Below are 13,678 nucleotides of genomic sequence, written 5' to 3'. Positions count from 1 at the left end.
AAGCAAGCAAAAAAGATAACCCCACTTTCCTCTGACAATGGTCATGTCACATACAGAACATTATATTCAGCTCTGAGCACCATTTAAAGAAGGATATATTAGAGCATATTCTGAGAAAAGCTGGTGATGAGCTTCAAAACCATAATTTACCAGAAATGCTCCAAGATGAAGAGAAGACTAGAGATTGGAACAATAGTTTTACTAACATATGAGAAGGTTTGGGGTAATATAGAATTTTAATTTTTTCTATATCATCATAAAGAATTCAGAAAGACATTCATTTCAGCTGAATGCAAATAAAAATTATCCAAAATCCAAATCTTCCCAAAGTGCATTCATCCTCCTTTAAAACACATTCAAAGCCTACACTATGGGGTTTGGAAGGAAGAATTCAATTAGAGAGAATAGCTATATTAAATGATACCTATATTAAGTAATCATTCGACTCTCCTAATACACTAATTTTTATGGCTTCCTCATTTAGTCTCTAATATAAATGCAGAGGGGAAAAGGATTTGCGGTAACCTTTAGTCCAACCACACCTCCACTGAATTGGGGGGGGAGGGGGTGTGGAAAAGCCCAAAAATACAGTTAATTTGGATAATTAAGTTCAATTGAACTCAAGAAATAAATGACTTAATATATAGAAAGCACTTTATACTTAGCTCAACAAATATTGAATAGCCACTAAATATAGAGATTTGAGTACAAGATACAATGAAGAGAAAAGATGCAGATGTGTGAGCATCCCCTGCTCTTTTCACATCCACACCAGGTAGGACTTCTTCAAGGTGGTAAAGCTGCTGAGGGAACTGTGCCCACAGTTCTGCGGGTCAGGTAAATCCTAGAGTCAAAATCAGGCCTGGGGTCCGCAGCCCTTAACAGCTGAAGTCTTGATGCCCACATACACTCCAAGGATCCAGGACCTAAAAGTCTGCTTAGGAAAAGGTCCTCCCCTTCCTGGAGAGGCAAGTAGGGATGTTACTGCTGTAACAGGGGCAGAAGAACATGTTCTAAGTCTTTCTCAAACTTCAGTACACAGATGGTCCTGGAGCACACACAACACACACTGAAATAGGCAATGCTGAAGATAGCACCAATCATAGGGCAAGAGCATTAACAGAATTCCGTGTTCTGAAAATAACATGGTCTTAACCAAGCAGCAGCAGAGTAAATGGTGAACTAATAAAGTGAGAAGCTAATCTGGGCTCAAAGACCTTTGAAATAAAGAATTATTTCTTTAAATGAGGTTCAGCAGACCCATTTTAGTTACATTTGGCAAGGGGAGGGGGTATGCTAGGAAAACAAATACCAGAAAAAACTGCATTAACAAAACAACCTCTTAAAGGAGCTGGGAGGGGATAAAGTGAAAATCAATTCTCCTTAATTTACTTGTTACTATAGACTTTCTGCTGGAAAGTTTGTGGTGAAACAACATAGCTTGATAATTATTGGTGTGAAGATAAACTGGCTCACTCCTTTTGGAAAGCAATTTGGCAATATGTATAAATAATCTTAAAATATCTCCATACGTTTTAACTAAGTATTTCTTTCTTAAAAATTGTAAGAATACTAAATAGAGACAATGTTTTATTTATAAAGATGTTCATAAAGAATATACAATAACATCAAAAATGCTTATATTATAAATAACTGCATTTAAAAATCCTTTTAAAATTAAAAAATATATTTTTATTGATTTCAGAGAGAGAGAGAGAGAGAGAGAGAGAGAGAGAAACATCAGAGAGAGAGAGAGAGAGAGAGAGAGAAACATCAATGATGAAAGAGAATCATTGATTGGCTGCCTCCTGCATGCCCTCTACTGGGGATCAAGCCTGCAACTCTGGCATGTGCCCTGACCAGGAATCCAACTGTGACCTCCTGGTTCATAGGTTGACGCTCAACCACTGAGCCATGCCAGCAGGGCCAAAATATCCTTTACTAGTATATAGAAAAAGTATTAGTCCATAGTGGAAAAAAAAGAAGAAAAAAAGTGAAGAGTTGTTATATCTAATTATATATCAGTAATGGAACAATGGGTGATTTAATTTTCTTTTTTATGCCTTTAGACCCCTAAACTTCCTCAAGGGGTAATACTTCTTTAAAAATTAAAAAACACACAAAATGAATGTTGATTGAAGATGAAAAAGGGGAAATTCGTTATGTAAAAGGGATGGAAATCAGGAGAGGCAGAATTTAGAAATAAGTTTACAGTGATTAGCTATAATTCATTCTTTTATAAAGTTGTCTGAAATTAAAAGGTGCTAACATGAAAGGGCAAGTTGGTGGATATATGAAATAGACACAATATCAACATTCAAATAATCTCTATAAGAAATCCTTGAGGTCTTCTCTTAACACCTCCAGTCTACTGAGTACTCTGAAAAGGGTAGGAAGACCTAATGAATCTCTGAGATCTTTCATCTAAAGTCAAACTAATGAAAACCTGATAATTTGCTATCTTCTTTTTTTAATCCTCACCCAAGGATATGTCTTTTACTGATTTGAGAGAGAGAGAGAGAGAAACATCCATCAGTTGCCCCCCATACATGCCATGACCAGTAATGTTTTAAGATCTTAGACACATAAGTTTTTTTAGTTGCCTGGGAGTGGTGGAAGTAGGATAATAAACTAATCTTTGGGATATCGAGTTTTTCCTCAAAATCTATTTGAAGAGAGCAGCAATTTGAATGTATATCTATTTGCAATTTTTAATTTTAATACAACTTCATTTTAAATTTTAACCTTTGGCAAGAAAAACATTTCACAAAAACCTAGATATACATTATACAGTGGTTCTTTCCTTTCAAATAAAGAACTATGCTCTACTTTGAAATTCATAACTGCAAGCATTTCTGAAAAACCAATTTTGAATCATCTTTTCCTTGTCAAAATAATAAATATAAGAAAATTCCAAATATATTTTAACTTATTAAAACATTAAAACCAGTATTTTCAGGAATTTTTTATTGGCTTCTTCACAAATTATCTTTTAATCTTCTCTACATCTATCATTTATAATATCAATTTAACATTTTTATTATAAAATTCCTGAAAAAGTAAATGAAATAACTGTGAAGAGGCTATTAGCATAACATGTATGATCTAATAATACCTATTTTAAACTTCAACCTCTATTATGAACATAAGTGCTTTAAAATTGTATTTTACACTGAGTATATCCGTGATCAATGGTTTGTGACAAGCATAACCTCAGACAAAACACTAGTCACTGCTTGCTACAGTCTGCACTGCGTTCAAAGATATAGTCTGACATTTTTTTCTAAAGATATTTTATTGGTTTTTAGAGAGAGGAAGAGAGAAAAGCATTAACGTGAGAGAGAACCATCCACCCTCTGCCTCCTGGATGCCCCCTATTGGGGACCAAACCCACAACCTGGGCATGTGCCCTGACCCTGAATCGAACCAGCAACCTTTTGGTGCATGGGACGATGCCCAAACAACTGAGCCACACTGGCCAGGGCTATATTTTGAGTTTGAATGAACAGGCTATATACATTTATACTTGATTTTGTGTTTGTGGGGGCCTCTCAACTAAAATAATGCCACAACTTTTGAATTTATAAAGTTTATTCGGGCACTTTTAACTGACATCAACCATATTTACACTTGCTTAAGTAGAAAACATAAAATAAAATTGGAGTCAAATTTTTAAAGTCAAAGATAAAAGTGATTTCTCTTGAATAAAGTAGCATTTGGGAAAGTTTTAGAATTTTAGCAAATACTACCATTCAATAAATTTTACTCTATGTGCTATGTTTCTTGATATTTATCATCTATAAATTTTAGAATCTCAAAAATTAATATGGTCCCATTTACTATGGTGAAGGTACTGATATCCTATATGTGTTTTATGTTTAATATCTATCAGACACACCAGACACTTGCTAGATTTATTACTGTGATATTTTCACCTTCATGGGCAATCTACTAGTATATATATATATACTAGTAAAAGCCTAAGTGACCGGCTGCCTGGCTGACTGGCTGGTAGCTATGACGCGCACTGACCACCAGGGAGCAGACGCTCAACACAGGAGCGGAAACCACAGGCATGGAAACATGGAACAGACTAATGAATCTCAGAGGGAAGAGGGGAGGGGAGAGGGAGGGAAGAGATTAACCAAAAGTCTTATATGCATACTAGAGGCCCAGAGCACAAATGCACCGGTGGGTCCCAAGGCCTGGCCTGCGCCTTCTCGCAATTTGGGACCCCTTGGGGGATGTTGGACTGCCAGTTTTGGCCTGGTCCCTGCAGGCCAGGCCGAGGGACCCCAACTGCCAGAGGGACCCCGCTCACTCTGCAGATGCCCTTCGAGCCCTGGCTACACCAGGTGCAGCTAGCTGTAGAGGGACCATGGGAGGTTGGCTCCAGGGCATGTCTGGCCAGACTCGCCCAGTCCCGCCCCTCCAGCCACCTTCTAATTAATTTCCTTTCAATGTGCACGAATTTGTGCACTGGGCCTCTAAACATATATAAGAATAGAATAAAATTACCATTAAAAAGTTATAGATATGACCTTTTTAGATGGGGGGACTGAAAATAGAATCCTGCTAATCTATGAAATGCAGGGTCATCCTTTTGTTAAAGATGTGGGAAAAAATGCTAGAAGGTGTCATCAGTGGTGCATAAAAAACCTTACAGTGATTGATATCCATTTCAAATTCAGCAAATAACACTTCAAACCAATTGTGTTGAAGCAAAAATAAGAACATCTAATATCATAAGTAGAAGGTCATCAAATTTCTCTGAAAAACTAGCTAAAATAACTAATATTATGAAAATCATATAAACTATCATCAAAGCAAAATAGTTTTAAGACAAAACTATATAATGTTACTTATAGAAAGAACAAAAACTGTTTAGTGAAATGTCAAAATATTTTTTAAATAGACAGCATTATTTTTATTAAAACTACTTTCTCTTCCTAATTATTAAAAAAGTAAATGCTCATTGTAAAAATAAATTGCAAATAAAATATTAATAAAGAAATACCTAATCACATCACTTAATATTTTAAAAGATGCCCACTTTTACTATTTTTAAAAAGTTATGGATATTTTAAATTATAGAGCAAAACTAGCACTGGATAAAACTTTCATTTCCAAGAAACACTGGTCATTTTGTTTTCCCCAATGTCTATATACTTGGCTGTAGAATATGCCACTTTCTACATAACCTTCTTAATCTTACAATAGTTTTGCTCAGAGAAAAGGTCAACTGTTGGAACCTAAAACATCAAAATAGAGCATCAACAGTAACTTGGGCTCCCGTGCACTGCCGGTGCTTCTACCTGAACACAAGTGATGCTATGCTCAGCATGTTACATAGCACTTCTCCACATCTTGTTCTTCTTTACTTGTTTATCACATAGTTGTATATATATATATATACAATTAGGTTTCAGGGTGGGGAGAGACAGAGCACAGTCCTTTAACACAACAACGTCATTTATGTCTACACTCACATAATAAATTATATATTCTGTCATTTATAACCAAATTGGATAATTATCACAGAACACTATATAATGATGAGAATAACGGCTATGCTTCCTGTTCTTAAAATGCATTATTCTGAAAAATACAGAGTTGTTTCAAAATAAGTATTACCTTATTCTATAATTATACACATATTAAAGTATGTCAAAAGAAAGTTAAGTGGCTTACCCTAGAGTTACACAGGAAACATTACAATAAATAGAGATTCTAAACCTAAAACTTGCCTCATAGTGGCTCCCCTTTCAGGCTACAATAAAGACTTTCATTTCTACTCTTCTTCAAAAAAATTCTCTTTCAATAAGAAATTTATAGAGATTTTAAAAAGCTATTCAAGGAAAACTTAACAAAAATAAACAAAAGTAATGTCAAGGAAATGCCATGCCTGGGGTTTCACTTTTACTATTTTAAAAAATAGTTTGATTATAGACTACAGATTATAGACTAACCTGGCAAGTTTGGGCTTATTAAAATTGCTGTTTTCATCAAAGAGATTTGTAAGATCAAGGAAAAAGATATCACCAGAACAGAAAAAGAAGTGAAGCAAAAGATTTAGGTGAGAAAAAAAGAAAGAGAACTTTTGTATGAAAAGAGGTACAAAGGTTTGAAGGCGCTTTTTTGGGGGGAGGGGGGGAGGTGGAGGGAGTATGTATAGTGGTTAAGTGTGCAGGCTTTCGCTCCAGGACAACTGGGTGTTACTGAACTTCTGACACTGACTTTATTGAGTGACCTTGGATAAGTCACTTTTCTCTAGTTTCCTCCTCTCTATAATGGGAATAACAGTAGCTATCTCAAAGAGTCATAGTAGGATTAAATGTCACATGTAAAACTTAACACGGTGCCTGGCGCATAACTGTTGTTAGAATTATTATGAGAAAAAGCTAGAAGAGGAAAATGCAATAAACATGACCTCACGGTTCCTATACAGGTCATCTACTGAGTCTTTTCTAACTATATGTACACTCCAAACTTAAGGAATCAAAATGTGTTTGTTCTCAAATAATACATGTTGAAGGTCCTATTTATGACCACTGAAAAGTTATAGTATCATGTTTCATTGAACTGATCTAAACTTAAAATGCGCATTTCAACTTTTCCAAGATGCCAATTGCAAACTGGGGACAAGAATTAATGTAAGCAACCCAAACCACAGAAATATAAAACAGTTAAATTTTGATCCCAAACAAGTAAACTCTTGTTCCAAGTTAAGTATTTTATTAAACTGGAGCAAAGTCTGATTTTGATATATAGAATACTATTTTATTATTTATTTTAAACCTTTCTTACATTTTAAAAAATATACAGGGTTTCAGAACAACCTCAATAGAATGATGACATTTCCACTAAAGGGCCTATGAAGTCAAACCACCAGTGTGCAACATGGTTGGCTTCTGTAGGCACATTCATTAATGCATTTCATAAAACAAACAAATCAAAAATGCTGAGAAGAAAAATACTCAGTAGTAGTTTGATATAAAATTTAAAATATCTATCAGGCAGGAAAATTATGGTTAAAAAAAGTAAGATTTAGATGTTTTACCACTCAGACCTGCTTCACTACTAATTCCCAAATGCCATTTTGCTACATCTAAACCCCTGACAATTTATTACACAATTCCATGTAGCACACTAAAAAATAAGCGAATTTAAACTCTGAATATGAAAACAGATCATTACAAAAGAAAATACTGAAAGCTGTCACCTGTATTTCATAATTAAGTATATTATATTCTCAGCAGCACTAAGAATACAGCTTGGTCTAATATAAATATCTAAATAACAGCTACACAAAAGTATTTTTTCACTAAAATAAGTTTTTGTATATTTTTTCCCTATGTTGGTGACTTAAGCAACATTGATCTATATATTGTGCTAAGAAAACATTAGGCACAGATCACATAATGTCATTTACATTTTCTTTGTTGTAAAAAATATACTATGTGCAAACGCATATTACACAAATGATTGGTGGACAGAACAGTAAGTTTTGTAAACCTAACACAAAAAGGTCAATATTTTAGTCTTAAAAATAAAAAAAGACACACCAAGTAGCTTTAAGAGCAATGCCTCACTTCCGGGTGAGTACTCACCATCTGCATTAGAATTATTTGTTGATTGTATTAAAGGAAAACAAAGCTTTACTATATAGCAAAAGGGACACCACTTTGGGAATGTGAAAGAATTTAAAAGAAATCAGAAAAAATGTTTCTAAAAGCCATTAAAAAGATTTAACATAATATCTCATACTGGTTATCGATTGCTTTGTTGGAAGGAATAAATTATTTAACATTTTGATTGCTCTATGTAGTAGATTCTTTCATTAGCTAAGACACTTCTGAATTAAGGTACCAAAGGATGCAGATAAAGGGAAATACAGCAGGAATACAGGGGAGGGGAGCATCATTTTACCCTGATGAAAGAAAAATACTGTTTCTTTTTGCTCATGGCAGAAAATGCGTGCTGTGGAGATTATAAAAACACAAGCAGAAGGGTTGTGTGGCAGGTACTAACATACAATGCTTACTATACATCCATGAGAGACCACTTACGGATTTCAGATCAGTGTGTTTAAAAGTACACTTTGATGCCAAAGATTATACTTTGCCACATATATAATATGTAGCAATTTTCTATAGAGGAAAATTGATGCAAGTAATTTCCACAAACACAATGAGAGTAAAGAGACAAGAATCAGAGACAAAGACAGAGGACAGAGTTCAATCAGAGAGAAAGACACCGAGGGGCTTGGCTCGCATCCTTACTTTTGTCATCCTCAGTGCTTAATTTTTCCCACTACTGCACATTGACACTCACATACTATATTTATCTCATGAGATTACTCTCTATACATCCTTTCCTTTAGTTTTTTCCTCCATGAAAAAAGAGAAAAAAATGAAACCTTTAGTCCCTTCATCTCATATTACTATTCAAGTAAATATTTCTCTAGTGGCAAATTTCCAGATGAATCAAGACTATGAACACAAACCACTATCCATTACACTTGATTTACTGGGCAGTTCTCTTCAAATGGAGCAGGAATTGGCCCGTTTCCTGGGCTTGGGGTCTCTTGTGTCCTGCTCCTTCAGACACATACAAGACGTGCACATTGTCTCGGAAAGCCTTCGGAGGCCTAGCCGGAAAACACTGTTGGAAAGGCTGTATATTACACAGTTACAAAAACTATTACTTATAGCAAGCCAGGTTGTTAGGAAGGACAGTGTTGGATTGTCTAAGACCCGGGAGCTTTCCAAAAGAAAGTAAATAATATAGGGGAGCCACAGCATGTAAAAGACGCTGGTTATCCGAAACAGGACCATGGCATAGCGACGGTCGGGGCTGTGTCCAGTCTCTCCAGAGGAATCCACCTCATTGCTCGGGAACCGGGCCCTCCGGTCATGTATCTCTTTGGTGTGCTGCCGGCAAATTTTGAAAATGTGGAAGTAAGTGAAGCAGACAACAAAGGCAGCAGGAGCATAAAGTAAACAAACAATAAAGCCTGTAAAATAGGCACTGGTGAGCCAAGAGGTGGCACACCATTCAAAAATGTCACCGTGGTAACCAGGTTTCCCCCAGCCAAAGAAAGAAGGCAAGAAAATTAGGCAGGAGTAGATCCAGATTAAAATAATGCAAATTCTCAGCCGACAAGGGGTGACCAGTTGATTGTAGGAGAGAGGCTTGGTGATTGCAAGATAACGATCCACACTTATGCAAGCAAGACATGCCATAGAAACACTTTTGAGAACAGAGATAATATATCCAAAAACCTGGCAAGTCAGTGACTCGTGGATACCTGTGGAGTAGTGGAGAAGTGAGAGAGTAGGAACCAAGCAGCTAACTCCAACGAAAAGATCAGCATATGCCATCGTCTGGATGAAGTAGCTGGTGGTATAATGGTGTAAGAGTGGAGCACAGTGAAAGACAAAGATGACTGTTAAATTCCCAGCAATGATCAGAAATGTCAGCAGGACAATAACAACTGTCTCAAAGACGCAGATGTCCACTGCACTGTAGTGGCCAAATCCTAGTGGGCAGGAGTGACGCTCAGACACATTCACAGGGCCACTGCTCAGGTTTAGGATCCTCCATTCAGTCCACCTGGATTCGTTCATGGCTTGGAATTGAGGGAACCTGCAGCCTGGGCTACAGCAAGCCGGTGCCCTGCCAGCATCTGTTAAACTCTGCACCTGAGAGTCTCAGAATCAGCTTCGGGAGACGGTGGCAGTGCTTCTGTCACAGCTGAGCATCCCAGAAAGGACTCAAGTCTCTTCATCAGCCTCAGTGAGCAGTGACACACCTCAGTTTTAAGGGGAGAGGGAGGAGAATAAGCTACAGCGGAGGTGGGGAAAGGTCACCATTAGCATCCTCTGGTGGTCTCAAACAACTTTTTGCAGACACAAGGCACTTCTAGAGAAAATGGATTTATTACCTTGCACAATAAAAAATTAAAGCTGCAAAAAGAAAAAAAGCAATTGCCAAGAGAAGAAAAGCTTCTGTGGGTTGTTTGTCCTCCTCAGAAAGGCTGTTTCTTAAGGATCAACTAGAAAGAATGAGAAAAGAAAAAGTCTGAAATTGTCTCAGGCTTCCTGTTTCATCTAACATAAGAAGTGGATTCATATTTTAGAATTTAAATAATTAAGATCTCAGATTTGGCTGGAAAGCTAAGAAAAAGTTCATTGTAACAAAAAGTGTTTTGAGGCTCATTTGAGGGTTTGATGCTGGTGGGTCAACTTTATGATCCATTTCTCTCTCATTTCTTTAAGAAGCTAAGAACTGCCACCACTACCCCCTTTCTGGAAAAGGCTAATTCCAAAAGACTCATCTGTATTTGGGCACAAAGGAGTAGAACAGAGGTAACAGACTCCAGATTGCCATATAGCTTTCATGCGAAAAACAAAACAATACATATTTCCAGTAGGAAGATAATAGGTAATGGGTTAACACCTGACAAAATATGACAAACTTTTCATCCTGCATGCATTTTTTAAGTGCTCAGAAAAACAACAAACAGTTTTAGTATATTACAGTTACTGGTGCTACCATCAACAATGTAATTTATACTTCTTCCTTTTCAAAAGAAAAATACATCATTTTGCTATTAATTTCAGCATCATTAACTTTCATTGTCTGATATGCCACCTTCCTTAAAATGAAGCATGACCATAAAATATACAGCTCAAAGTTATTGCTCACCTTGCAACCACACCTATGTCTCAAATATATCTGTGAATTTACATGAAATTTAGACAATAATGGAAACTTTCCTATCTACTCTGAGCTTATCTGACTAGAAAAGCTGCCATTATTTACTACTTAGGTATTTCTAGTAGACAGCATAATCTATACTTCTCTGCCTTTTCTATTTTCATTAGATAATTAACACAATAAAGAAACTTCAACTAAATCTTCTGAAAGTAGAAATTTACCTTGTTTGCTATATTTGCAGTTATGTAGCAGCCATATGTTTTTTAAAATGTCTCTTCTATTTCTGCATTCTATTTTGAGCAAGTACTCAATTAGCATAGGGGCCATTGGGTAGGTTGTAAAATGATTTTGTTTTAAAATACCTCTAACACATCAAGATGAGTTTAAATCCTAGAGTCTGAAATAATGAAAGGAATAATGCAGGAATGAATCCACCCAACAGGCTTCCAAGGTCGTCCTGATACAAGGTTAACATTGTCAAAAGTCTTTTTTAAAGTATAGGCATTTCGGAGAGTCGCTTGTCAGCCTTTGTTGTCACACCTTTTGAAGAAATGCCATAGGTTAAAAACACAGACTTCCTCAGGAACAATGCAGCGGCACTCTTCTGAAAGTTATTTTCTCGTGCATCACCAAGTCATGCAGGGAAGTCCTTCTTCTTTTAAAACAGCCACAGGATATTCCTCCTTGCACATTCCCAGCTTCACTTGTTACAAAATAGTTCTCTTGCTACAGGAATAAGGCAGTGCTCCTCACATACATTCACTGTTATGAGCTGCTTGATTCAGAAGTCCGACTCACTGTGATGCAGCTTCCAGGATGCTGTCAGGATATTCTTCACAATCGCTCGGCATCACTGCCTCCACCTGAGCTGGAGCCCGGCTCCTCCTCCTCATCCTGAGCTGATGCAGAAGAACTCACCATCAGAAAGGTGACTCGGTCCTCCTGCCCCAATCAACAGCACAGCCAATGGCTACAGCAGCTGAAACTGTCACTAGGTAACAGTTGCCAGGCACATGCAGGCTTATAGACTTACTCGGCAAGCTCCGATCAAGATTGACAAAAGAAGACAATGGGACTGACCGATCCTTATAACATATTAATGGCATGTATGGACTTCTAGAAATAGTCTCCCTGTATCATTTGTAAAGATTATTTCCTCTGGACAGGACAGGAAAAATAAAACAAAACTGGAATACGCCTTTAAACCCTGCAGAAAAACTACCACAAGGTACTATGACACTAAAAAGTCAGCAGTAATTTAATGCTCATTGGCAGAAAAAACTTATTAATTATTAAAAATCAGCTAAGTCTTCATGAACTCAAGTGATATAGTTACTATTTTTATTCTCTAAAATATAGTTATATTTTGATTAACAGAAGTTAGAAATCACCTAATCTCTCAAATCCCTGCCACACCCACACTAACTTGCTGAATTTGATGTAGTTAACTGTACAAACAAAGCCTTGGAGCTAACACCTGTATACTAAAATCAATTTGGGAAAATATTTAAGGTCAAATATGACCTCAGAAGAGTAGGTATTAAAAATAAGCAGAATGTTTGCTTAGTCCACTTTTCACCCTAACATGAAAAAGATTCAACGAGTCAAAGCACTTGTCATACAGTACCTGAGTTACCCATACCCATGTTCAAAGAAAGAAAATTTAGCTCATTTATCTGATGAAGGTTAAAAATATTTTCATTTATTTTGAGTTACTATCAACAAACATTCACTATTTTAAGCATAATTCTTATGGGGTCAGCACTTTCCTTAAAAGTTATTTAGAACTAATTTACCAATATTTCAGAATTAAGTTAGGGAAATTAAGATGAAAATGGAACCTGAAGGGCTGCTCAGTGGTTAGAGCATTGGGCCACAGACTGAAGGATTGCAGGTTCAATTCCCGGGCAAGGGCATGAACCTTGGGGCATGTGCAGGAGACAACCAGTCAATGTGTCTCTCTCGCATCAATGTTTCTCTCTCTCCTCCTCTTCCCTCTCTTTCACTCTCTCCAAAAATCAATGGGGGGGGGGGGGGATCCTTGGATAATGATTTAAATAAAAAGATGAAAATGGAAGAGAACTAACATTTGTTGAGTACATTCTATGTGCCAATCACTATACTATGTGCTTATAAAAACCTAACTTTCTATGAAGTAGGTACCATCATTATCATTTCCCAAGAGAAGAGAAAGGGTTCCAGAGAAGGTATGATAACTTGCCTACTATTACAGACTCATGAACCTAGGATTGAAATGGGTCAAAACTGTCATTATTAACATGGTATTTATGAACCCCATCCTTTTTTTCTCTCCTTTCCACCAATGGCTGCCAGTCAGGAAATGTCTAAGAAGAATTCTTTTGGATTTCAAACAACAATTTTTAAAGAACAGAGGCCCTATTCTTTCCTTTATGTTGATCTGCCTTTTAGGAAGACCTATTATTGCTAAAATTTTTAAGGGTTTAGGTAAAGAGAATGGAAGTGCATTTTTCATTACCAGAAAAAATTATAAACAAGTTAGATTAACAATCTTAGAATGAGAACCATGTTGAGGTTTGAAAGTAAGTATTTAAATTTAACATAAAAAGGCTAATGTAAATAATTCTGCAGTGAACATAGGGGTGCATCCGAAGAAAATAAAAACACTAATTCAAAGAGATATAGGCACCCCTATGTTCACTGCCGCATTATTTACAATAGCCAACATATAGAAGCAACCCAAGTGTCCATGATAGATGAATGAATAATAATATGTGATATATATATATACACTGGGTGGCCAGATTATTATGACCACCTGACGTTTGTAGGCAAATTAACTTTAATTTCGCGCTTAAGTTGCTAGAGGGCCAGACCATTATAAATAGGGAAACAGGTTGTTTACCACAACAGAAGTGATTTTTTTTTTCTGAAGATATGGGTAAACAACACAATTTAACAGCCTTTGAACGTGGGA

At 36.4% G+C, this 13,678-nt stretch overlaps 2 protein-coding genes across 4 annotated transcripts in view; both read right to left on the bottom strand.

Moving 5' to 3' along the window:
* Nucleotides 1–13,678, bottom strand: part of RABGAP1L (RAB GTPase activating protein 1 like) — a 417,083-nt gene that overhangs the window by 266,275 nt on the left and 137,130 nt on the right. The gene's annotated exons all lie outside the window — the stretch shown is intronic.
* On the bottom strand, nucleotides 8,225–11,482 carry GPR52 (G protein-coupled receptor 52). The gene has a single exon (XM_023753956.1). The coding sequence runs from the start codon at nucleotides 9,627–9,629 to the stop codon at nucleotides 8,544–8,546; it is 1,086 nt and encodes a 361-aa protein (XP_023609724.1). The 5' UTR covers nucleotides 9,630–11,482; the 3' UTR covers nucleotides 8,225–8,543.

This window comes from Myotis lucifugus, unplaced genomic scaffold (genome assembly GCF_000147115.1).
Source record: "Myotis lucifugus unplaced genomic scaffold, Myoluc2.0 scaffold_54, whole genome shotgun sequence".
Taxonomy (NCBI): Eukaryota; Metazoa; Chordata; class Mammalia; order Chiroptera; family Vespertilionidae; genus Myotis; species Myotis lucifugus.
This window is presented reverse-complemented; position numbering and strand designations above follow the sequence as displayed.

Bases quoted from the DNA above. Each gene is read 5' to 3' on its own strand.
- GPR52 (XM_023753956.1), bottom strand. From the start codon at position 9,629: ATGAACGAATCCAGGTGGACTGAATGGAGGATCCTAAACCTGAGCAGT.